Source organism: Peromyscus maniculatus, chromosome 5 (assembly GCF_049852395.1).
Source record: "Peromyscus maniculatus bairdii isolate BWxNUB_F1_BW_parent chromosome 5, HU_Pman_BW_mat_3.1, whole genome shotgun sequence".
NCBI classification, from domain to species: Eukaryota; Metazoa; Chordata; class Mammalia; order Rodentia; family Cricetidae; genus Peromyscus; species Peromyscus maniculatus.
This window is the reverse complement of record NC_134856.1, coordinates 77,695,759-77,720,555: the sequence shown is the minus strand read 5'-3', so window position 1 is coordinate 77,720,555 and position 24,797 is coordinate 77,695,759. Positions and strand designations below refer to the sequence as shown.

The following is a 24,797-nucleotide window of genomic DNA, read 5'->3' as shown; positions in this document are numbered from 1 at the left end:
CCACTGGGTCTGACAGATACACGATAGGTGTCTGGAATTCCTCTAAGCATACGGTACAGGGGATGACTCCAGTGTTATGAGCACAGTTCATTTTCACATCACAAGACTTCTTGGGGTTGCAGAAAGGGTGAGTGAACTGGGTCTCTAGGGTGCCTGTCTTCTTCTTGGGGTGGTGGCTTCCATTTGGACTTCCATCATCCTACAGCTGCAGAGAAGAAGCCTTGGTACAGGATGAAACTTGTACCAGCCCTGCCTGGCAGCCAAGGCCTCTGGAGATGTTAACCTGGGAGATGTTAACTTTGGGCCCTTCCTTAATCTTTAAATAATAATAATAAAAAAAAGATAGAAACAACACTATAAGCCAATGGACAAATAAGTAGTAGTTTTATTACAGTAATCTGGATAAGTAACTATACTGCAACAGTTTCATTTAGGGCTCTTTTAAATGGATTTTCAGTTTTATAACTGGGCTGGCAGAGATTTTTGCTCCCTAATCTTCTTTCTCTTCTACTTATTCCCTCCCCACCCCCACCTCCACCCCCAATAAGTGAACAAATTCGGAGAATCCAGCTGCACTTCCCTCTGTGACATTTGCTGGGACTGTCTTGGTATCTACACCAGGTTTCCCTTCTACACATCAACTAGTGGTTTTGTTCCTTCTACCCACTTTCCGCCTTCTCTCGTCTACTGCAGATTGTAGCAAGATGATTAAGAAGTTAGACTATGTATAATTCTATGGAAAACTACCTGCTCTTCCTTCCCAAAGTTGAAAGACATCTCCAGAGGAGTATCTTGGGGTTTCTTTGTCCTCCATTCTTTTAAGAATAGTGTAGAGATACCAGAAGCACCCATGATTTCATCGTGGCTATGGAAACCAAACACACTGATCGCAGACAAGAGGAAGTGAAAGACAAGCAGCATGAACTATTCCTGTGAGTGGGTAAGAAATGATGTAGAATGAAAACAATCCTCCCTCGCCTTGATGAGATTTTAATCTACTTAGACTAGAGTAGTCAATACCCTGCTTGGTGGGAGACCTTAATGAATAATCATTTTCCTCAAATTAATTTCCCACCTAAATTGTTCTGCCTAGAATACACTCATTCTCTTAATTGCCCTGCCCAGAAAGCTCAGAGACGCGTTTGCTTCTGTCTTTCCTCTAACTCCGGTCTCTGTGAATCAATCACCTTCACTTCGGTTTCCTTTGATCTACTATGAACAGCTCTCAAGTCCATCTACCCCGTTCATCCTCGACAATATGCCATAGCAAACATCTAAAATGCAGCAACAAAGTACGTCTTTCTTCTCAGAAACCACAGTGAATTCCCACTGCCCACTGCATCAATTACCAACTCCTCCCTCTGGCATTTGGCCTTCCAACGCAGGGTCCCATGTTAGCTTCCAGTTCCCTTCCCCCTCCCTCGCTTCACAGTCCAGCAACTCTGAGTTTCTTGGTATTCCTTAGAAGCCCCAGTTTTTGCCTATGCTGACTGGCCAGCTCTGGAAATACTCTCTTCACCATGACCTACTGTAGAAACCACATCATTCTTAAAAAATATCTATATCTATATCTATATCTATCTATCTATCTATCTATATATATATATATATATATTCTGACCTCCCTCAAATTGATATAATTTCTTCAGCTAAACCCTCCAGCATTTCATTCATATCCCACCATAGTTCTCATTTACTATTTATCACAGTCTACTTTCTTTTTGAGCCAGGCTCAAGTGTGCCCAGGCTAGCCTTGAACTAGGTATGTAGCCTAATGCCTCCACTTTCCAAGTGTTGGGATTACAGGCATGAATCACCAGCCCTGGCTTCTTACCTGCTTCTTACAGGTAGGAAAAGTTTCTGACTTACTTCACTCTACTGAGAAGCGTGGGATACAGTGGGAGAAAATAAATATGATTTCTTTTTAAATCTGTGGGCCTCATGGTCTTTTATTACAGCTTTAATTTTTTTTATTTGAGCATTGTCTCTATTGTACCATACATATACTCACACAGACTCAATATAATGCTGCAAAGAGATATGGACCACATTTGTCTTTTCCAGTTTGTGGCAGCATGTCTAGAGCTGGCTAAATATTCAATTAATATATCCTGAATAAATTAATGAAATATATAGATCATGACTTCCCATACATGTTGAACTCAGTCACATCAAAAGCGATGAACGTACTGAATTAATATAATAAATGCCACTGAATACTAGCCTCACTCGCTTCCTTCCCTTTTAGTCACAGACTCAACATATGCTCTCCTCTAGCCACTGAAAACAGAAAAAATGAAAGGAATGTGAAAAAAACTGTCGTCTCACAGTGCCCGTGTCCTAGCAAAGGGATGAATAATTCCCCTTATATCATCTTGGAATTTTAAAAAAAGAAAATCTTTAAGAAAAGGTTAAGGCTCAAGACAGATGCATCGGTGGAAGTACTGAATATCTGGATGAAGCGGAGACCAGCTGTAGCATCACGGGAAGGAGATACAACAGACTTTAGCACCTGAACTTGAGTGACAGCAACATAATAGATGTGCAGCTGCAGGCATCAGTGGGACGCTAGCCCACTGGACCTCAGAAATGCCAAGGCAAGGCAGTGGCGAAGTCTCCAGTCCTGTCTCCTCACCCAAGTGCCCCAAGCAGTGAAGTTGGGGAAGCTGCTGAGGATGGTGGCTTTTAGGGTATGAGATGAGCTATGTCTAACGTTACTTAGAATCCTACTGAAGAAACAGGGCAGCGTTTAGGTGAAAATGTTTAATCCCCGAGTAATTGTATGCCTTTTGAGTGATGGTGGAAACAAATCCCAAACATTATCCATCATGTTCAGTGGCAAAGCACCTGTTCTACAACTGTGCCAAATTCCTCTAGGAGTCTGGCACCTACCAGCAAGATAGTAAGTAATCACCCTGCCTGTTTAGTTTCTAGGACGTAGTAAATGCCTAAATTTTATTCATGAATTGAATTGATTGATGGTATGATAACTATCACCATGAAATCAAACAGAAAAGACACTATCTGCCTGAGAGAATGGTCAAATATAACTTGATGGATGCTGCAGCAGCTTTAAGTTGAATTCAATGTACATACAATACCTACCATCCAGTAAGTATAAAAATTAAACACTTGTATGATTTATTATCTTCATTCTCATGACGTGGGTTGCCAAGGTTTTAGCTTCTTTGATTTTAATTTTGATGCATAAAAGCTATTATGCATGTTTATAGGATGCTATAGGTGATATTTATGCCTTTGTGAGTATTTTGTTTGTTTAGCTGGAGAAGAGGGTGTCATGGATCCCAGTCTGTCCTTGAAATAGCTATGCAGAAAAAAAAAAAGACCTTAAACTCCTGATCTTCCTGCCTCCACTTTCCAAGTACTAGGATTACAGGTTTGAATCACTGTGCCTCATTTTATCCGCCTTCTCGTGCTTAATATTCACCCAGAAGTTGTACTAGCTGCAGTCCTCTTGACATTACTTCCTGTGGGCATCGTTCCCAAAGCCTTCATAGGCCACTAAGCTCCTGTCCACACGGCTGGCTGGTCTGTCAACTCAAGTCACCATGTTCAACTGACATGGCCAAAGCTTGCAAATTCCAAAGTCACTGTTCGTACTTTACATGTGATAGTGTTTGGCCTGGCCTACAGGTCATATGACCATTCATGTATTTATATACAACTTGCATCACACATAAGTCCAGCATTTAAAAATACTTGAGATAGACTTTCATGGCAATTAAAAATAAATATGAAAACTGAGAAAGCTATGTTCATAGACTGTTTACTTTCAAAAGTAAGTACATAGTGAGTGATGGTGAGGATGCTCATTCCAACATACTGATTTCTATCTTTTCTGAATATCATCTACTGGGTAGAGTGCTGTGTAAGCCCCCCCTCCCGCCCCCCTTTCTCTCTCTCTCTTTCTGTCTTCTCTCTCTCTCTGCCTCTCTTTGTCTGTCTGCCTCTGTCTTTCTCTGTGTGTATGTGTATAATGAAGCAAATTCTAGTCTCATGACTTCTCCATTCCTCCATGAATGAGTAAAAATATTTTTTGTAGTAGTTTTCACTTCTCTACCTCCTGAAAACTTCTAAAAGGAAGAATAAATTAAACAATGCATGCATGTAAATAAACACACAGTTCCGTCCATTACAGAGATATCAGCAAACATACCAACAGTAGAAAGAGAATATTCATAGACATCCCTCAGACTACAGAAGGGAAACTGGCCAGATAGAAGGGATACCCTTCAGGTGATGAAGGGGACCAGAGCCTACTGAAGAAGTCATCACAGCCCGAGGAATTTGCTGTGGGTGCCCACATGGCACACTGCCACACCACACGAGAATCCAGTCTTCATTTTCCACAGTGACTCATTCAGCTAGAGTCCACTGACAAAGCCACCGAGCTGCCCTGGAATCAACAGGCCATGTCGGAGGAAGGGCTCCGCTCCCTCCTCCCCACAGGGAAATCACTTTTCTCATCCTGAGCCATTCCAAGCAAACTCACAATGGTGACATTTGCTGAACAGTGGCTTGAATAAAAGGCTCTCAGTGCGCAGAATGGTAACATGAGGCACAGGCTAACCCCAGGAATGCTCTCTGGGAAGGACCCACAGCCTCTCCTTGAAAAAGAGAATAAAGAAGGCCACAGTAGGAGAGCTGGGCCTCAGAGGGTCCTGCAGCCTCAGCTTTGGCAGCAACATTCCCCAGAACTAACTGAGATGAGGTAAACACGCTATTGCTTCAAAGAATCCTGTACAAAGAAGCAAGCACAAATCCTTCGAGTGTCTCTCAGCCATTTTTCTTAATTGCCAGGTAAGCTGGGGATATTCTCTGCCCCAAAGAAAAACAAAAGCAAAAATACAACACAAGCTTGCTCCTTGTCTGTTCACAGTTGGACCCATTCCCCAGTTCTTTTGTGATTCTTTCAGAACTCCATAAATAACCCCTCAAAATACTCCTCCAAAGCAACTGTGATTGATTGATTTTGTTATTGTTGTTGTTGCTCAATCACAAGAGGCCTGACTTCCCTTCCCTGGAAGCTCCATCTCCCTTGGAGAATGGACCCCCTTAGTCCTGCCTAGTTGCTAACAGTGAAACAATAGCCTTGAGTTGAGCTGTTGGTTTCCTTTTGACAAGTCGCTGGATCTAAACACCGTCTGAACCTTTTGTTCTGTGGACAGTTGCGTCTCCATTTCAAGTTATAGTTCAAAAATTCTTGTGGAAAAAATGATCTGTGACATTGTCCAGACCGGTCACTAGAATCTCCTCCCCTGCATCCTTGCCCTAAAATCAACACAAATCTTGTTTCTTCAGTCTGTCACTTGAGTTACATAACCGCCTTTCATTTGAACTCATTCATCAAATTGGATGTGTTTTGTTTTGTTTTGTTTTAAACAATACCTAATGAATCCTTGCCTGGCTCCGGCTATCTTTTAATGAATTCCACTTTCAGAAAAGGCCGTGATCATTGAGCTTGTTTTTGAAACTACCAATGTAGTTTCCTCTTTCACCCAGAACTTAGGGTGTGGTTTCATGCAGAAAGAAGAGAAGGGAGGGAGACGCGGGAGGGAACTTAGCAAGAAAAGCCTTTCTGAGTGCGTTGCGGTCTGGGAGGGGTGGGATGTGTTCTGTGGCTCTCCGAAAGTTTCTTCCTAGGGAGGACTCACCACACTCTGATATCTCCACAACAACACTCAAAAGCGCGGTCACGCTCAGAGTTGGTTAAAAACTTGGGATAATGAGCTTAGAGCTCTCAGAGTCTTGAGTCAATCCCAACTAACGGTTTTCCTGAACCGCTAGACAATCTCACCCTCAGGGCTCGGTGAGTCACCACCACTGACTCAGCGACCCCACCCCTGTCCCCTGGGCTCTTCTCGGGAGGCTGTGGATCCTGACCCTCAGGAGTTGGACTGAGTCCGTTAGGTCCCGGGATACGACCACTCAGAACAAGCCCTCTGCAAAGGACCCGAGTGCAAAGGCCTTGAGCCTGGTATCTTGGGCTGAGTGCTTCTCCACTCCACGCCCCAATCTCAGGCGCTCTTTGTTTCTCTCTCCCCGCCTTCCGATCTGCAGGACCGCTTTTGCTGGCTCTTCCTGCTCCTGGGCTCACAGGTCTCCCCACCCACCCAGTCCCAGAAGACCGCAGCTCCGCGACCGCGCCCCTCCCACCGGCGCGCCTAGTCCCACGCCCCTTTGGCACAGTGCCAGGGACCACTTTGCTCAACTTTCCGGAGCTCCCCTTCCCCCAGGCATCCCCGAGATCCCTCCTTTCTTAGAACCCAGGGGTGAGCGGAGAGTTTGGGTGATCATCCGGAAAGCCCCTGAAAGTCCTAGCCCTGTCCAAGAAGTAACGGGACTGTGTCCGGTCCCCGACAGTCCTGGAAGAAGGCTCGAGGGAGCCCCCCTTCGCCCCTCCCCGCTCCCCCCTCCCGCCTTCCTCACTTCTCTCTGGGTCCCCATTGGTTGGCGCGCTCCGCGGCTAGAATGGCAGTGGGAGGGGACCCTCTTTCCTAACAGTGTTATAAAAGCAGCGCCCTTGGCGGGGTCCAGTCCTCTGCCACTCTTGCTCCAGGACCCCAGAGACAGCAGCGCGCCCACGGTTCGCATCCACCGCGCCCTTGCTCTCCTTTCGGAGCCAGTCTTTGCAGCTGCAGCAGCCCAGCCCACCTTCGCCCTCGAAACCATGTCCACCAGGTCCGTGTCCTCGTCCTCCTACCGCAGGATGTTCGGTGGCCCCGGCACCTCGAGCCGGCCGAGCTCCAACAGGAGCTATGTGACCACGTCCACCCGCACCTACAGCCTGGGCAGCGCGCTGCGCCCCAGCACCAGCCGCAGCCTCTATTCCTCATCCCCCGGTGGCGCCTATGTGACCCGGTCCTCTGCCGTGCGCCTGCGGAGCAGCATGCCCGGCGTGCGGCTGATGCAGGACTCCGTGGACTTCTCGCTGGCCGACGCCATCAACACCGAGTTCAAGAACACTCGCACCAACGAGAAGGTGGAACTGCAGGAGCTGAATGACCGCTTCGCCAACTACATCGACAAGGTGCGCTTCCTGGAGCAGCAGAACAAAATCCTGCTGGCCGAGCTCGAGCAGCTCAAAGGCCAGGGCAAGTCGCGCCTGGGCGACCTCTACGAGGAGGAGATGCGGGAGCTGCGCCGGCAGGTGGATCAGCTCACCAACGACAAGGCCCGCGTCGAGGTGGAGCGTGACAACCTGGCTGAGGACATCATGCGGCTGCGAGAGAAGTAAGGCCTGACCCACGCAAGCGGTGGGGCTGTGGGAGGGAGAGGAGTCCTGGGCTCTGCTAGAGGGCTGCCACGCCCTTGGGGATGTGGCCAGGGCGGTGGTTGTCTGGAGGATAGCAGAGGAAGCTGCCCCGCCCTGAACCTAAACTTTGCAGTGAGCATTTCCCTTCTGGTTTCCACTCGAACCAGAACTTTAAAAAGTTTGCTAGCCCCTTCTGGTGGGCTTACAGTTACCAGGCAGGAGGAGAGGATGGGTGTGACGGATGGTAGACAAAGAGATGGCAGGGGCGGCTGGGATGCTGGGACCCGGGTTCCTCCTGCAGGTCTAGGAAGGGCCGTGATTGTCTTTTCAGGCTGTGCCCCAACTTTAGCTAACACTTGCAGAGGGCTGCGGACTCGACAAAGCTGCGGCCGCTGGTGTGGGTGGAGGTGTCACAGCAGCTCTGGCCTCGAGGCTTGGCGGGGATGTGGTTGGGTGTGGCCGCCCCGCCCCTGGCGGTTTCCCAGTTCTACTTTGCTTAATGTACTGCTGCTTCAGATTGCAGGAGGAGATGCTCCAGAGAGAGGAAGCTGAGGGCACCTTGCAGTCCTTCAGACAGGTTTGTAGGCTCGTTTTTTCCACTTGCAGCCAGCAGCCCCATCCAGCCAAACCACTCACAGTTCTGAAAGTTACTTCACCCAGGATTTAAAAGGTGCAAAACTTCACGTCTGCGTGTAAAAGCCCCCTGGTGGCAGAAAGTCCACGGATTGAAAAACTCCATTTTTTAGGCCAATCCTTACAACATGAAGTTTTGAAGTTTTTTGTTGTTGGGATTTTTTTTTTTTTGCTTCGTTTCCAGATTTTTATTCCCCCCCAAAAAAACATTTTCACTCTCATGCTTTGAAACACATTAACATTCTGATTTTGAATGGTTACAGTTTGATTAGATTGTGGTTTGTGAAAGTCAAGTTAGCTAACTTTCACAAGGTCACACAAAGCACAGTGGCGCCCTCAAGTTTGAAAAGCAGAATACTCTGGAGGATGAGAAAGTTTAACTGGAATTAAGCCAACTTAGTTCCCTTTCTGCCTTCGAAGTTCGCTTCTGCATGAAAGTTAGCTGAAGCCCCGTTGCACAACTATTTTTGTCATCTCACAAGGGTGAAAGGAAGCCATCTGTTCCCCCTGCTGAAGGGTATTAAAAGTTTCTATGGGCTTCACTATGGAATGTAGATACAGACGTTCTGGTAAAGGCCGTGGCTCTGGACAGAAATAATGGGAGCCTTTGTGTTCCCAGAGCAGCTTTGCAACAGGCTACATTCTTATTGAATATGTAATGATGTAGCCACAGTTCCAATTGACACAAGTATTTGCTAACATCCCTTATCTAATGTCTGGCCCCAGCTTGTGAAGTATGTGGTGTACAAAGTTCTTAAAGCTACAGTCCCCCACATTTGGAAAGGGCCCTCTTTGTGGGATTGTAGACTTATTAGCACCCTCCACAAACAAAAATAAATCCTAGACTGAAGAATGGAGTTTTACATGAAGGAGGGATTTTTGCTTGTTTTTGCTCCAAAGTTAGGTGTTACCTTATCGTACCAAAGTAGAAAGATGGCCAGTACAGTCTTATCCTTGGGAGTACTCATCAGGATCAGCTATAAAGCTCTCTGGATGACTGCTCTAGGGTAACATTTTGAAGCTGAGAGATATTTTCATACTTCATGGCAGTACAGAATATGTGGTTCATTGTAGTCACTGAGGGTTTATAGTCATCACCCCAGGAATGTTTCCTTCAAAGCATTGGGTGAATATGCAACATTTCTTATTTATGGAGTAAATAAAATTGTTTCATTCACTTAAATAAAAAGGCACATTTCATTGGACTTTTTCAAAAAGGTTAGTCTGACGTTTATATTTTTTGAGGACTTAGTGCAAGGTAGAGATGAATGTTTCTACTACTCAAGTCTTTATTTCCTTTTTATTAATTAGTATTTTTTTGAGAATGATAGCAGAACTCAGCATTTTAGGACTGTAAAGCTATAAACTACACTGCAAATGCAAATGCTCACAAAAGAAGAAACATAAGTATCCTGACATTCCCTTGAAGAGAAACAAAATTTCAGTTGCAAGATTGCACATTCCTGAAAGGGATGGCTTTATAAACTCTGTAAAGGAGTCTCCATCAGTTTCATTGTGTCTTGCCCTACCATACTAAAACAGGTAATGTCACTGAACTGATACGATGGCTGACAAAGATAGAAATACCCTATATAATGAGTCAGGGGGGCATTTCAGAAAAAAAAAAACACATTCAGAGAAGGTAAAACCAATATAGTTCAGGATTATATCATTTCTTATCCTTCTTGCCCGATGAACATGTCTCTGCAAATCCATGACCTGAATGTGATCAGTGAATTGCTACTTAAGGTGAGTCTAGCCTGGGAACCTGGCTGCCAGATAACTGAGCCCTTGCTCTGGATCCCAAAGATCCAAAGCATCAAAAGGTGTACACAGAGGAGACAAAAGAGCTTGCACAAGTGCTAAGCCTCTTGAGCTCAATATTTTAAAGATTTGTATGTGTATGGGTGAGTGTATGCCACATTTGTACAGGTATGCACGAGGCCAGAAGGGGGCATCTGATGCCCTTGAGCTGGAATGATAAGCCTTTGTGAGCTGCTGGATGTGGGTGCTGGGAACCAAACTCAGATCCTCTGAGAGACCAGCATACTATTATCTAATAAGTCATCTCTTCAGTTGTCCCTCACCACACTTTAAAAAATTATTTTTTTATTTTTTGAACCTTACATTTTTATATTACATGTACTCATGCAGACAGGGAGTAGTAGAATCTGATCAACTACAATCATTACTAAATTAAATGCTGTGACATTGATTTTCAGGTTTAAAACTGATAATAAGATTTTACATGCAGAAATGTGGACTCAGTAGAGTTCATATGCGCGCGCGCGCGTGCGCACACACACACGTATTTTTTAATTGTCTATTAGTTACCTTCAATACAACAAAATGGCTTTTGAGCTATTTCTATAGCTACGAATGTATGTTATAATGTGACACTAAATAATTTACAAATTTATAAAAGTCATGAAATTTTCAGCACCTCTTCTATAGTAAAGAGGTTGGGTTCATATTGTTAGTTTTTTAAATAAGTAAGGATCTGTAGATACAGGTCAGTGGTTAAGATCACTGGCTACTCTTCTAGGAGACCTGGAGTTCAGTTCCCAGCACCCACAGAGCTGCTCTGTAACTCCACTTCCAGGGATTCTGATACCCTCTTCTGGCTTTCATGGGCACTACATACACATGGTGTACTTACATATATGTAGGCAAAACACTCATATACATAACACAGAATGAAAAAAGAATTTATATAAATAGATGAGATAAAGAATAGACTTTAGCACCCCCACATCATCTTTTCTCTTTTCAAAACAGGATGTTGACAATGCATCTCTGGCTCGTCTTGACCTTGAACGTAAGGTGGAATCCTTGCAAGAAGAAATCGCCTTTTTGAAGAAACTGCACGATGAGGTAAGTGACCACACCACCTTCAGCGAGCGAACAAGGCTACGCTGCACCCACGCTGTTCGCACCTGACCCCTCTCCGTCTGTTCTTTCCTCAGGAGATCCAGGAGCTGCAGGCCCAGATTCAGGAACAGCATGTCCAGATTGACGTGGATGTTTCCAAGCCCGACCTCACCGCTGCCCTGCGTGATGTCCGCCAGCAGTATGAAAGTGTGGCCGCCAAGAACCTCCAGGAGGCAGAGGAATGGTACAAGTCTAAGGTAGGAAATGAGTCGGAGGGGCTGGAACAATAGGAGAGCCTCTTGCTCTCAATCACCTGCCTCTGATTCCATCGATGTCCTCCAGCTTTCCTCGGAAGCTGGCTTTGTTATTTCAGTGCCCTCCCACCCCCGTCACTCACAGTGTGTCCTTGAGTATGGCAGACACCCTTTCCACTCATTGTCTTCCACTCTACTTCAAAGCTCTTGACCTCCGACCCTTGTAAAGAGTTGCAGTAGAGCAAATGCTGTTTGAAAACAGAAATACCAGCCAGTGTTCACGTCTCTCTCCCTGGCTTTCCCAACAGACATTTAGACATAGTCTAGGAAACCCTGAGTCAGAATGACGATCACCCTTCTAAGAGAGGGAGAAGTCTTGGAAGTGAGCCATCTCCATTTCTGATTTCTCCCTGACAGTTTGCTGACCTCTCTGAGGCTGCCAACCGGAACAATGATGCCCTGCGCCAGGCAAAGCAGGAGTCAAATGAGTACAGGAGACAGGTGCAGTCGCTCACCTGCGAAGTGGATGCTCTTAAAGGAACTGTGAGTACCACCCGGCAGCTAAAGGGGGAGAGTGGCCAGCTCAGCCCCGTTCTGTTGACTTCGTTAACAGTGACACCTGTACAAACACATTAAGTGTGTGTGTGTGTGTGTGTGTGTGTGTGTGTGTGTGTGTGTGAGAGAGAGAGAGAGAGAGAGAGAGAGAGAGAGAGAGAGAGAGAGAGAGAGAAAATTCATTTTCTCATATCCAAAATTACATATTTGGATACATGTATCCAAAGAAAATGAATTATCAAGACAGCTTCAAGAATTATTTGATGGATATCTTGAAAGTCTTAGAAGGATTATAAGCTCAAGGTTAGGCTAGGCTCCACAGAGAAATTTTATCTCAACTAGACAAAACATGGGACTCCGTGCTTGTGTTCTCTGTTTGAAACTAGTAGGCACCTGGTATTAAGAGAACCAGTGCACATGGTTTGTACATGGTTCTGGGGGACAGTTGGAGTTGGGAAATAACATCAGAGGCCCTTCTCCCTTCCTGCAGAACGAGTCCCTGGAACGCCAGATGCGTGAGATGGAAGAGAATTTTGCCCTTGAAGCTGCTAACTACCAGGACACTATTGGCCGCCTGCAGGATGAGATTCAGAACATGAAGGAAGAGATGGCTCGTCATCTTCGTGAATACCAAGACCTGCTCAATGTTAAGATGGCTCTTGACATTGAGATTGCCACCTACAGGAAGCTGCTGGAAGGCGAGGAGAGCAGGTAGAGAAGGCAGACTTGCATGTGTGAATAAGTCCTCACAGTCTCTCTAGGTCCTTTTCATTTACCCTCGAGACCATTTCTTCAAGATAGCTGCACTTTTTATAGATGAGGAACTTAAGATTGAAAGAGAATGACTTGCTGTGGTCAGAGATAATTCATAACAGAGCCAGGATTTGAACCTACTACCATGCCAAAGTTGATACTTTCCACTCTAATTCCTCTAGTTCATGACCCTGTGAAGAAAATGCTTGAAGTATTTTAAATATGCTAATGAGACCAACCATAAGTAGATGTTTCTGAAACGAATCTCTAACAATAACAACAACAACAAATTTCCTAGTAGATGAAAATAAGAAGTGTGTAAATTTATTTCTTCTTGCTGAAGTGCTGTATCTAAAATTTAAAAAAAAATTGTTTCTTTTCTTTTTACAGGATTTCTCTCCCTCTGCCAAACTTTTCTTCCCTGAACCTGAGAGGTAAGCATGCCATGTCCTTTCATGGAAAAATGTCACAAGGTTGTAACCAATCACTTGGAAGTACAGCATCCGCTTTTTAGTAATACCTGAACAGTGTTATATGAGAGAAAATTCTATGAAACATCCATGATTTCCTTTTTAAAATAAACATATGTATATATCCATTTTTATTTTCTACGTTTTTTTGAGGTTATGACATAATTACATAATTTCCCCCTTCTGTTTCCTCTCTTTAAACCCTCCTATGTACATCCCTTGACACACATGGCTATCTTTTAAATTCATGGCTTCTTTTTGTTACATTGCTGTTATACACACACACACACACACACACACACACACACACACATATATATATAATATATGTATATATTATATATATGCACATCTATCTACCACCTAGCTACCTAACTATATATTTTTAAACTAAATATGTAAATACAATGGCTCAGTCCATACAATGTTATTCTTACATATATGTTTTCAGGCTTGACCATTTAGTACTGGACCCATTTCCTTCTTTATTATAATTTACATTACTGTTAAAAATCAAACCCAGGGCCTCAAGGTAATCAGGTGTTTTCCCACTGAGCTATACTCCTAGCCTAATACCCTAAGTTTTAAACTCAAGTATATTCTTGAATTCTACACCCTAAGTTAAGTGTATATTCCAGATTGATTCCTGCTAATGGCGTACACAATGAACTACTCAGCCTGAGTGAAGGAGGCCTTAGGTACTGTGTATTCAAACAGATAGTGCTTCATAAGATTATGTATGAGTAGCACTTTAAACAACTGCAAATATAACGTCATAATGCTTTGGATACATTTTTCATTTTTACCTGATTTTTTTTCCAGAAACTAATCTGGAGTCACTTCCTCTGGTTGACACCCACTCAAAAAGAACACTCCTGATTAAGACTGTTGAAACCAGAGACGGACAGGTTGGTATCTTTTAGATAAAATATGGGAAAGGGTAAAAAAAGGGTACTGAGTGAATATAGGGCTGTTTCAAATATGCATTGACTCCCCTCAAATCAGCAAGCATATATACTAGACGCAGGCAGCTAATTTGAGAGGTCCCCCTGCCTACTGGAAGAATATACCCTAAGTCCACCAGTGTAAGGCCATCTAATTATTTGGTCCTTGGATGTGACAGTAATCTTGCTGCACTCCAGAGTTTGTAGTTTGAAATGGGAGTAAAAGACCCTTACGATCCTTCCTAGATGAACTGCATTAAAGGGCTTCACCTAATGACACCAGTGAATATCAGGGAGGGCTTGACACTGGGCACACAGTTCTCTCTCAGTTAACGCCACCTGCTTATATAGCACAAGGCCTGGCATGTGGTCAACCAGTTTCTTGTTACCTCTCTAGGCCAGGAAGAAAATGGTTACAATTAATTATAATTAGGAAAGCTCAACCTTGCACGAGAACATAGGAAGCATTTTATTTAATACATTTTAATACATTTTAGTTGCTTTAGAGCTTTGTGCTTGGGATTGCTACTGCAAACTTCCTAAACACAGCTTTCAAGTACTCCTTTGTGTGTCACATCCTTCCCTTGAATACTTCTGTTGCCGGCAGGAGAAGGCCACCTTGCCTATGTATGCATCTCCCTATAAACCCTTGCTGTGAAGAATCAGCATAACCAACCCCCAGCCTGCTTAATAAATTCTATTTAGGGCTGTGTCTCCTTACAATGATTTGACTTATTTCTTTTTTGAGCAGGTGATCAATGAAACCTCTCAGCATCACGATGACCTTGAATAAAAATTGCACACACTTGGTGCAACAGCGCAGTACCAGCAAGAAGAAAAAAGAAATTCATACCTTAAGGAAACAGCTTTCAAGTGCCTTTACTGCAGTTTTTCAAGAGCGCAAGATAGATTTGGGATAGAAATAAGCTCTAGTTTCTAACAACTGACACCCTAAAAGATTTAGAAAAGGTTTACAACACAATTTAGTTTACAAAGAAATCTTGTGCTAGAATACTTTTTAAAGTATTTTTGAATACCATTAAAACTGCTTTTTTTCCAGTAAATACCTGACCAACTTGTTACTGCTTCAATAAATCTTCAGAAATACTCTTTTGATGTGTTGCTTTATAATATTTAAACAAATCTCTTTGGCTCTATTGGCTAATTTACTAAAATCATACCTAGGTTTTAAGTTATAAGTCCAATTTATTTTATGCTTGCAATGCAGATTTTAAGTTAGTCTTTTAAAAGAGAGATCACTTCTTTTCAATTGTTTATTGTTTTTATTTGGGATGGGTATATGACTTAGCAGTAGGGTGTGCTTACATGCACAGGCCCTGGGTTCAATCTATAGTGAATGCATACACACACACACACACACACACACACACACACACACCATTGATTCATAGATTCAAGTGCTTGGGAAATGGATCACTTGGTAAAATTCTTGTGGCAGAATCATGAGGACCCGAGTTTAGACTCCCAGAACCCATATAAAAAGAACATGGTGGTGCACGTCTGCAATTCCAGCACTTGGGGTGGGGATGTTGAGGATCCCTGGGGCTTGCAGACCATCCAGTTAAGACCATTTGTGATCTCCAGGTTCAGTGAGAGACCCTTTCAAAAAGTAAAGTATGAGACCTCTGGTCTCCATCTACACATGTGCACCCGCACACATCCACACATATCTGAGCACATAGGCCACACACACAATAAAATAAATTAGATGCTCTATAAAAGGTTTGCAGATTATGATGGCTCAACTTACAACTGCTAACTCCACAATATGTCAGAATGATGGACATTCAGTAGAAGCTGTACTTTGCAATATGGCCTCTTTCCGGCCTAGAGTCATGGTGACACACGAGATGTAGTTATGGCCCCTACACAGCCAGGCAACCACATGGGGAGACAATCAGCACTCTATACTGCCAAGTTAGGGTGTTAAGTATGGTTGGTTTCTTTTCTTTTCTTGCTTTCTTGCTTTTTCTTTTTCTTTTTTTTTTCTTTTTTGAGACAGGGTTTCTTTGTGTAACAGCCCTGGCTGTCCTGGAACCCGCTTTGTAGACTAGGCTGGCTTCAAACTCACAGAGATCAGCCTGCCTCTGCCTCCCAAGTGCTGGATTTAAAGGCGTGCACCACCAGTGCCCAGCTGTTTGGTTTGGTTTCTTACAGACACTTTCTGCTTATCATGTTTGGACTATAGGAAGGGCATATCAAAGCATAACTCCACTGCAAGCAGAAGGACACCTGTATAAGAAGTTAGTGTGAGCAAAACTGTTGACAGGTCTCTCTAAAATCAGTTAAGCTGCATTTGAGTTTAAGTAGGACTTCAATACTGACAAACACACTTCCTAAAATTCAAAAATAAAGATGTATTTTAGCACGTGCTGCATATGAGCAGCAGAAACTCCAGGATATGAGTTGAAATTTTATGCAGTGGCTGAGATGCAGACTCACACCTTCCTCTAGTGAGATACAGATTAGCTGCTGCCAGATGTGAGCACACCCCTGCAATCCCAGCACTTGAAAGGTGGAGGCAGGAGGATCAGGAGTTCAAGGACAGCCTCTACTATATCCCGAGTTCAAGTCCAGCATCCACTACATGAGCTACTATTTTATAAAACAATGGAAAAGATTATGTAAAGGAATAGAATTTGCCAAGTTTAATTTATAAAACTGGACTATTTTTCACTTTTACGTGTGAATATGTATCTCATAAGAGCTTCCTACCTGTGCGCCTACTGAGATACATGTAGAGATAGATCAAACAAAACTTTTTACAGCCCATCATCCAGGACTTCTCCCTTGCAGCCAGCTTAGTTGTCACTGAAGATGGAGCCTCGGGTAAATAGACAGAGATGCTGTGAGTAGTTTTCATGTTTGGAGAAAGAGTCTGACAGAATAAGACCTCCATCTTTTCTTCTGAGGAGGTGAGAGATTATTGTATGGGAGTCGTACCTTACATCACGCTGACTCAAAGTGTGCATGGTTTCAAAACCTGGAACAAGACAAGCAGTCTAGACACAAAAAGCTGCTTCCCGGCCATGTGTGGGGATGTTTTATTTGTGCTGAAATGTGATATTTTATTTGTGCTTTAATAAATAAAGCTTGCCTGGAGATCAGAGGAAGAAGGCCAGCCATTATAAGTAAATGAAGAAGTCAGGCAATGTTAGCACACACCCTTAGCCCTATCACTTAGCAGGCAGGATCTCTGTATGTTCGAGGCCACACTGGAAACGGAACCGGGTATGGTGGCACAAGCCTTAATTCCAACACTAGTTAACCATGGAGGTCTGGAGGTCTGTAAGGACAGACAGAAAGTGACAGAGCTGTGTAGGAGGAGGAAGTGATGTAGCTGGACTGAGAGCAAATCAGATGGTAGGATAGCATGGCATATAGATGTGGGTAGACAGGAGGTATCTCGCATTTGCAAACTGCAGAGTTGGTGAGGTCAGGTTGGCTGGTGGCTTTCCCTATTTCCCTGATCTCTCTAAGGCTTTCACCCCTATATTTGGCTCCATTTTTTTTAATTCAATAAGACCATTTAGAAATTCATCTACAGCCATGCTATAAGAACAGGCCTTCAGAGGGTGGCTAGAACTGAGATTGAAAGAAGACAGAAGGTATTGTCTTCAGGGAGTAGAGTTATTGACAGTGTGTGTTCTGGAGCAGAAGCCCTCCTGGACTTCTCTAAATTCAAAATTATGATTACACTATGATTATCTACCCCCTTAAGGACTAATAAGCAGGCACTAGATGTGATTTTTCATTGTTTGTATCTACCTCCCTTTGGAGTCAAGGGAATTCACTCAAAGCCTTGCCCACAGGTTGCTGTGATTTATAGCATATCACAGACTCTACAAGATAAAAGAAGCATGGGCCACCAAAATCACAGTTTATGCCTATCATATCACAATTTGTATGTCTGTATGTGTTTCTTTGTGAATGAGTATGTCTCTGTGTATTTCTGTATGTATATGTCTGAGTGTATATGTGTGAATGTATCTGTGTGTTTGTGTGTATCCACATGTGTCTCTGCGTGTCTCTGTATCTTTGTATGTGTGTCTTTGTGCATATTATGTTTGCTTGTGTGTGTGTGTGTGTGTGTGTGTGTGTGTGTGTGTGTGTGTCTGTGTGTCTGTGTGTCTGTGTGTCTGTATGCCTATGCCTTCCCAGAACTGGAATTACAAGTGAACCACCACATCCAACTGTTGCTTGCTTTTTGTTTTTGTTTTTTCAGACAGGGTCTCATTATACAGCCCCAAACTCACTATATAGGTTTGTTTTGAACTCACAGCAGTCTGCCTGCTTCTGCTTCCTGAGTGCTGGGATTAAAGCCATGAGCCACCACACCAACACACCTGACTGTGTGTGTGTGTGTGTGTGAATGAAACTCACATCTTCATGCTCACAAGGTAAGCATTTTGCCAACTGAACTGCATGCCCAGGCCTTAGAACAACTATGAATAGTGCTTCTGTTCTAACCTGCAGACCTTGGATAGCAGATCTGGTCATTGGCTCTCTAGAACAATCTAATAGGAAAGGGACCATGAGTGTGCTTGGCTCTCTAACACCCACTGTTACAACTGCTGGATCAAATTGTGATAGCAATGACTGGTGGAAACACTCAGGTCTTTAGGCCCCTGAAGAGTTTTATGTCTGGCATGATGGTCCATGCCTATAATCTCAATACTTGGGAGGCAGAGGCAGGACGACTGCTGCAAGTTTGAAGCCAGCTTTAGGAAAAGGAAAAGGGAACTCTGTGAGTATCCCAGATCCACACAGACCCACTTCTGAATTGTAAGTAATAAACATGACGAAACTTATTATACATGGTAGTAGTAATTTTTCTGTCAATGGACTCAATTCATATAATGGATTCAATTATACCAACAGGATTGGAAAATAAATAAACATAATTTTAAGCCACATTTTCTGTCCTCTGTTGATTTTTGCAGTGTTCTCAGTGTCCTAATCCTGCTTTCCCATCTCTTCTCTCCTTTCTAACTCACCTATGGGAACTCCTCCAGCCACATATTCATTTTATTAATATATATGGTCCTTTAGCATTTAATACAACTCAAAGTCGCATTTTTCTAGAGGGTGAGAAGGACCAAGACGATAAAGAGTGCTGCCAATACCCATGGAGACTAATAGCTCCCAGTCTGCAAAGTCCCTGGCAGCTCTGTTGAAAATCACATCCCAGGAACTGAGGTGTTGGGGCTTGGATTCATCTCCCTTATCTGTGACTGTCAGAAACTAGACCTTAATGGAAAGCCTCCTAGGAACCCATCTCACAGGAATTCAAATCTCATTAAGCCTTCTTTTATTTTTATCTTTAATTACACTGTTAGCATTTTCCTTATCTTCTACTTTGAAAAACTAATAAAAGGAGACTATGTTCTCACAACCTAAGGTGAAATCAGAGATTAATGTTTGGTTCTTTTATGTATAATATTAATCCAAGATTAAAGGTGATTTTTTTTTTAAAGTAGGTGATGGGGAGAAAGAATGATGATATAAAGTGTAAGTCTAAACAATTTACCAGGAGCACCGTGGAAGCCAGGAGAACAATACGAATATTAAACCTCTTCTCTTGAGGCAGTGGCAGATGGAAGGGGCTCCTGGCCAAGCACGTGCATTTAGCCTTCAATACACGGCAGTCATCTGTCTTCCCTTGATCAGTGTTTAACATAGACACCACGAATCCAAAGTCTCTTTTCTATGGCCGCAGAGCGACATGAGTAATGATTGGGGAAATGGAAAGGGGCATCTAGCTGTTGTCTGAATGTTTGCTTTCCCCCAAACACAGTGAAACCAGCTTCCCAAGCCTTTGGGAGGTGGTTTGGTCAGGAGGGCAGAGCCCTCATTGATAGAATTCGGGTACTTACTAAACAGGTCTTGAGGAGTTTATTTGCTACTCTGTCTGGCAGAACATAGCAAGAAGTCACCAACTCCAAACCAGAAGCAGGTTCTCCCCAGACACAGAATCTGCTGCTGCCTTGATCATGGATTTCCATCCTATGGAACAGTGAACAATGGGTTTCTAAGTTACTCAGTGTAACTATATGTTACATCAACCCAAACCAGTTGTGACAACTCTGTCCCTAAGGAGCCTTCACAGGCTTCCTGAAACAAGTGAGGAAGGTCCCCAAGCAGGCTGTCCCTCTAACCTGTTAGACTGAAGATAAAGAGTCTATATTGCTTTGTGCATCTGTTAATACACAGCACCACAGACAAAGTGGTTTAAAGAAATACATTATCAAAAATAAGTTCTAGGGATAGGAGAGTCAAGGTCAGGGCACTGACAGGAAGACACAGTGAACTGAACAGTGTTATTACAACTGAATCAGTAATTAAATCTTTACTGAAAAACAATAGCAAGAAAAGATGGTCCAACAGTTGAGTTCTACCAAACCACTCAAAATGTGAATGTGAAATTATCATAAATGACTTCCTAATCATATATACATGTCATCATCATTTTACATTGCTATAAGAAAATACCTGAGACTAAGTGATTTAAAAAAAAATCCAGAAATTTCCAGAGATTAAGAATCCAAGATCAAAACAAAACCAAAACCAAACAAAAAAAAACCAAAGGGGGTTGGGGATTTAGCTCCATGGTAGAGCACTTGCCTAGCAAGCGCAAAGCCCTGGGTTCGGTCCTCAGCTCTGAAAAAAACAAAACAAAACAAAAAACAAAAACAAAACAAAGATTCCAAGATCCAGGTCATAGAAAAGCTTGGTGTCTGCTAAGATTCTAATCTCTGCTTCCAAAATTGTGATTTGTCATTGCATCTTCTGGAGGGAATAGAAACCAAGTCCTCAGATGGTACAAGGGATAGACAGAATAGAAAGGAATGAACTCTTCCTAAAGCTCTTTTATGCAAATGGAGACCTCATGACACATTCACCTTCTAAAAGCCATGCTTTCTAACACTTATGTGTAGGGAGGTTTTGCCAACATGAACTGTGAAGGGATCTCACACAAAAGCATAACTTCAAACCCCAAATTAGGATACAATGGGAGAGGTACATTAAATCCAGTTTTATACATTGATACGGAAGCACATGTTGTAATGAAAACCAACCATCCAAATTGTGATGGCCAAGGTTCTGCAAAAGGCAAGGAGTGGCTTAGACAGGACAGGTGCTTCATGGTGATGGATGATTGGGAAGAAGCAAGAGAGGACAGGTGAGGTGAGTCCTGGCCACGCATCACAGGTCTGACAAGAGAGAAGGGAGGGAGGGAAAGATAGAACATGAGCTGTTGCAGACAGAAGAAGAGAGAAGGTTCCAGCCAAGCCAATGAGGGATCCTTCATGTAGCTAGAGTTTTCCTGCCTTGCCCACAGTCAGGACAAATCTCTGTCACCAGCCAGTCCCATAGCTGCTCAGACCCAACCAAGTAAACACAGAGACTTATATTGCTTATAAACTGTATGGCCGTGGCAGGCTTCTTGCTAACTCTTCTTATAGCTTAAATTAATCCATTTCCATAAATCTATACCTTGCCATGTGGCTCGTGGCTTACCGGCATCTTCACATGCTGCTTGTCATGGCGGCGGCGGCGGCGGCGGCGGCGGCGGCGGCGGCGGCGGCGGCGGCGGCGGCGGCGGCGGCGGCGGCTGGCAGTGACTCCCTCCGCCTTCCTGTTTTCTCTGTTCTCGTCTCTGTTAGTCCTGCCTATACTTCTTGCCTGGCCACTGGCCAATCAGTGTTTTATTTATTGACCAATTAGAGCAATTTGACATACAGACCATCCCACAGCACCTTCACATTCACAGCAGAGTGGGTGAAGCCATGGTCCAGGACCACTGTCTTCACCATATGTGTGTACTCGTTGGGAACAGCTGAGGAGAAGTGGGTCCTGATTCACATGTAGTGGCAGGTGCAAATGTCAGTTAATTCTGCTCCTGAAGCAGATGTTAGTGATGTATTTTCCTGACACTACACAAATATGATAATAGAATGTTTATATATACTTTAGTTATGCTAAAATAATTATTTATGTGCTGGGTATGCAAGATTAATTAGAAACTAATATTTAAAGGCTAAAAGGAAAATGAAAACTATAAAATGGAAAAAAACTGTCTAATTGATCATTTAATCATTATATATATCCTTAGAATAGGAACTTTTCTTAACTTTATGTCAGGAAACTGTAAACAATCAAGAGCAAGGCCAGCTATGGTGGTTCACACCTGGAATCCAGAACTTGGAAGCCTAACACAGAGAGATTGTGAGTTGGAGGACAGGTTGGGCTAATTAGAGATTGTGGGTTGGAGGCCAGCTTAGGCTAATTGGTCCTATAAGACCAAACAGAGCAAGAAGAGCCAACTGTCTTCACTCCAAACTGCTGTGGGATGTCTTTCTGTATGCTGTGAATATGTGTTGCTCTGATTGGTTGATAACTAAAGTTGCATTGGCCTAGGCAAGGCAGAGGCAGGTACAAAATCCAAGCAGATATATAGAGAGAAGAAAAGAGAGGGTGAAGAGATGCCAACTTGCTACCCAAGGAGCAATAAGATGCCAATAGACCAGTAATGCCACAGCCACATGGCAACATATAGATTAATAGAAATGGGTCGAGTTAAGTTATAATAGCTAGCTAATAAGAAGCTTGACCCATAGGCCATACAGTTTGTAAATAATATGAACCTCTGAGTGATTATTTTATAAGTGGCTGTGGGACCATGTGTGGGAGAGATTTGTCCTGATTGTGGGGTTGGACAGGACTGGAGAAACTTCCAGCTACACCAAGCCATACTTCAATACAAGAAAAAAATAGCCGGGCGGTGGTGGCGTGTGCCTTTAATCTCAGCACTCGGGAGGCAGAGGCAGGCGGATCTCTGTGAGTTCGAGGCCAGCTTGGTCTCCAAAGCGAGTTCCAGGAAAGGTGCAAAGCTACACAGAGAAACCCTGTCTCGAAAAACCAATACTACTACTACTACTACTACTACTAATAATAATAATAATAATAATAATAATAATTCAGTCAAAATAATGAAGAATTTTAAAAATCATGAATTGTAAATGACACTATTGCTTACTTGGTAGGCATTAGAGGAAGCATAAGGTATGCAGGAGCTATGTCATTCAAGACGAGACAAGGTGAGGTAGGAAGAGTTGGAAATACCAAGGTAAGGGTCCTGCTAAGAGGCATCACCCCACATTGACACAGAATAATAAACAGCAAGGACATAGAGTAGAATATTTCCAAATCCACATATATAAAAATTCTATTTCTGATGGTTTTCTGTAACAGAACCCCATTTTTTTTCTGGCTACTTTCACCCTAAACTCGAAGTAATATGCAGCACTTACCTCCATTAGGAAACCACGTCACAGCATGGTGGTTTTAATGTCCATTCCTAACTTTCCAAAATTTTAATAATGCATAACTTTCCTATCTAAGTGTCCATTTTCAAGAAATTTAATTTTATACCAATAGCCTAAAGTTAATTGGGGGAATTCTGCCTTAAAAGTCTTTCTTTCCCAATTCATTGACTTTCCCCCTGCCACAATCTAGTCCCTGCTTCAATTTCAGTTAAATATGGGCACCGACACTCCAGTTATATAATCCAATGTGTGTAGGGTCAGGAGTATTGTTAGATAATTGAACATTCTCTCCACTACCTCCAGATAAATTCTTTTCCCCTCTGTGATTCATCGATCATAAGTTAGTTTACTGTGAGAATAAAAGGAATGGATAGGTTGGAGCTGTCCGCGGGTGGTAGATAGGATGAACTGCCTGTGAAGCAATGTAATATGCTCCGGGCAGAATTCATTTCAAAATGTCTGCCCCTGTGGGGTTTGGAGAAACACGCAGCTTTTGTTTCCATTGCCATGGGCTTCAGCGAGGCATTCTGTGTGTTCTCAGTTGTCACCTTTCAAGCCCAGGAGTTACATTTGTGTTCTTTTCCCTTCAAACTGACAGAGCACAGAGGAAGCAGGATGTCATCCATATAATTCTAATGTGTTGTAGTCAAGAATTAGATACAGTCAAATGAGCAGAAAGCATGACAGCGTATACGTGTATATACATGCATGAATATACATACACACATATATGAAGATGATGTCATGAAAGCTATTACTCTGTATGCTCACTTAAGCTAAATATTAAAAAAAGAGAGAGAGAGAAAGAGAAAGAATTCAATATGGTCAAGTCTATGCCTGGCCTTGAGGACATAGGGTAATGACAATTCTCAGCTTGACTGTAAGTGCTCTTGACAATACCACATTGATGAGGTTTTATTTTCTCTGCTAAAATGAACAACACAAATGAGTTACTTGTGGTGAACAAATGGGAATGCTTTCTGAGGAAGACTACAAGAGGAGTTACTCCAAAGCAACTCAACACCCACAGACCTGGATTAGCAGACCTTCATTTTAACAGGTCTCGGCAAATGAAGCAAGCTGGACATAGCCAGAACATGAGAAATTCAAACACTGGGGTTTTAGGAGAAGTAGTCTAAAAATATGTTGTAACTGTGCTCTTGCCAAAGATGCACTTACTGTGTGGGCCAAAAGCTGCAGAAAGTCGTCAACATTCAACCAGCTGCTTAGAGAACATAGAACGTTTAGTATCTCTAGTTACACACACTAAGTGCAGAAGTCATCCGGGATATCACAAGGCCAATGGGTGAGAGAGATTCTTAAATAAACACTCTCTAGGAAATGAATGTTTATGTTGTTGGCTCCATGGCTCAATCCTGACACCATGGCCACTCCATTTATATGACCATCTTTCTTGTTCCAAAATGGTCTATTATGGTGGCTAGCTAGCGCTAAATGAATGAGTCATCTATGACACCTGGCATTTCTATATCTCTGTGATGAGATGCTTTCTGGCAGGCACTGACATACAATAAATCTTTTGTGCATCACCTATATGGCCATATAGGTAATGCCTCTACCTAATCTTGTTTATATTTAATAATCTGGTCCATTATTTTTAGGTTCTTTACCATCCAGCCATGCTATCAGTCTTAACCTAGTAATATCTGTGCAGTCTGACCTTTGGCAAC

At 43.1% G+C, this 24,797-nt stretch overlaps 1 protein-coding gene across 1 annotated transcript; it reads left to right on the top strand.

Moving 5' to 3' along the window:
- Positions 1 to 6,542: 6,542 nt before the first annotated feature.
- On the top strand, positions 6,543 to 14,863 carry Vim (vimentin). The gene is made up of 9 exons (XM_006985932.4): positions 6,543 to 7,254; positions 7,793 to 7,853; positions 10,688 to 10,783; positions 10,876 to 11,037; positions 11,452 to 11,577; positions 12,080 to 12,300; positions 12,733 to 12,776; positions 13,635 to 13,720; positions 14,508 to 14,863. The coding sequence occupies exons 1-9, from the start codon at positions 6,692 to 6,694 to the stop codon at positions 14,547 to 14,549; spliced, it is 1,401 nt and encodes a 466-aa protein (XP_006985994.2). The 5' UTR covers positions 6,543 to 6,691; the 3' UTR covers positions 14,550 to 14,863.
- The last annotated feature ends 9,934 nt before the right edge of the window (positions 14,864 to 24,797 follow it).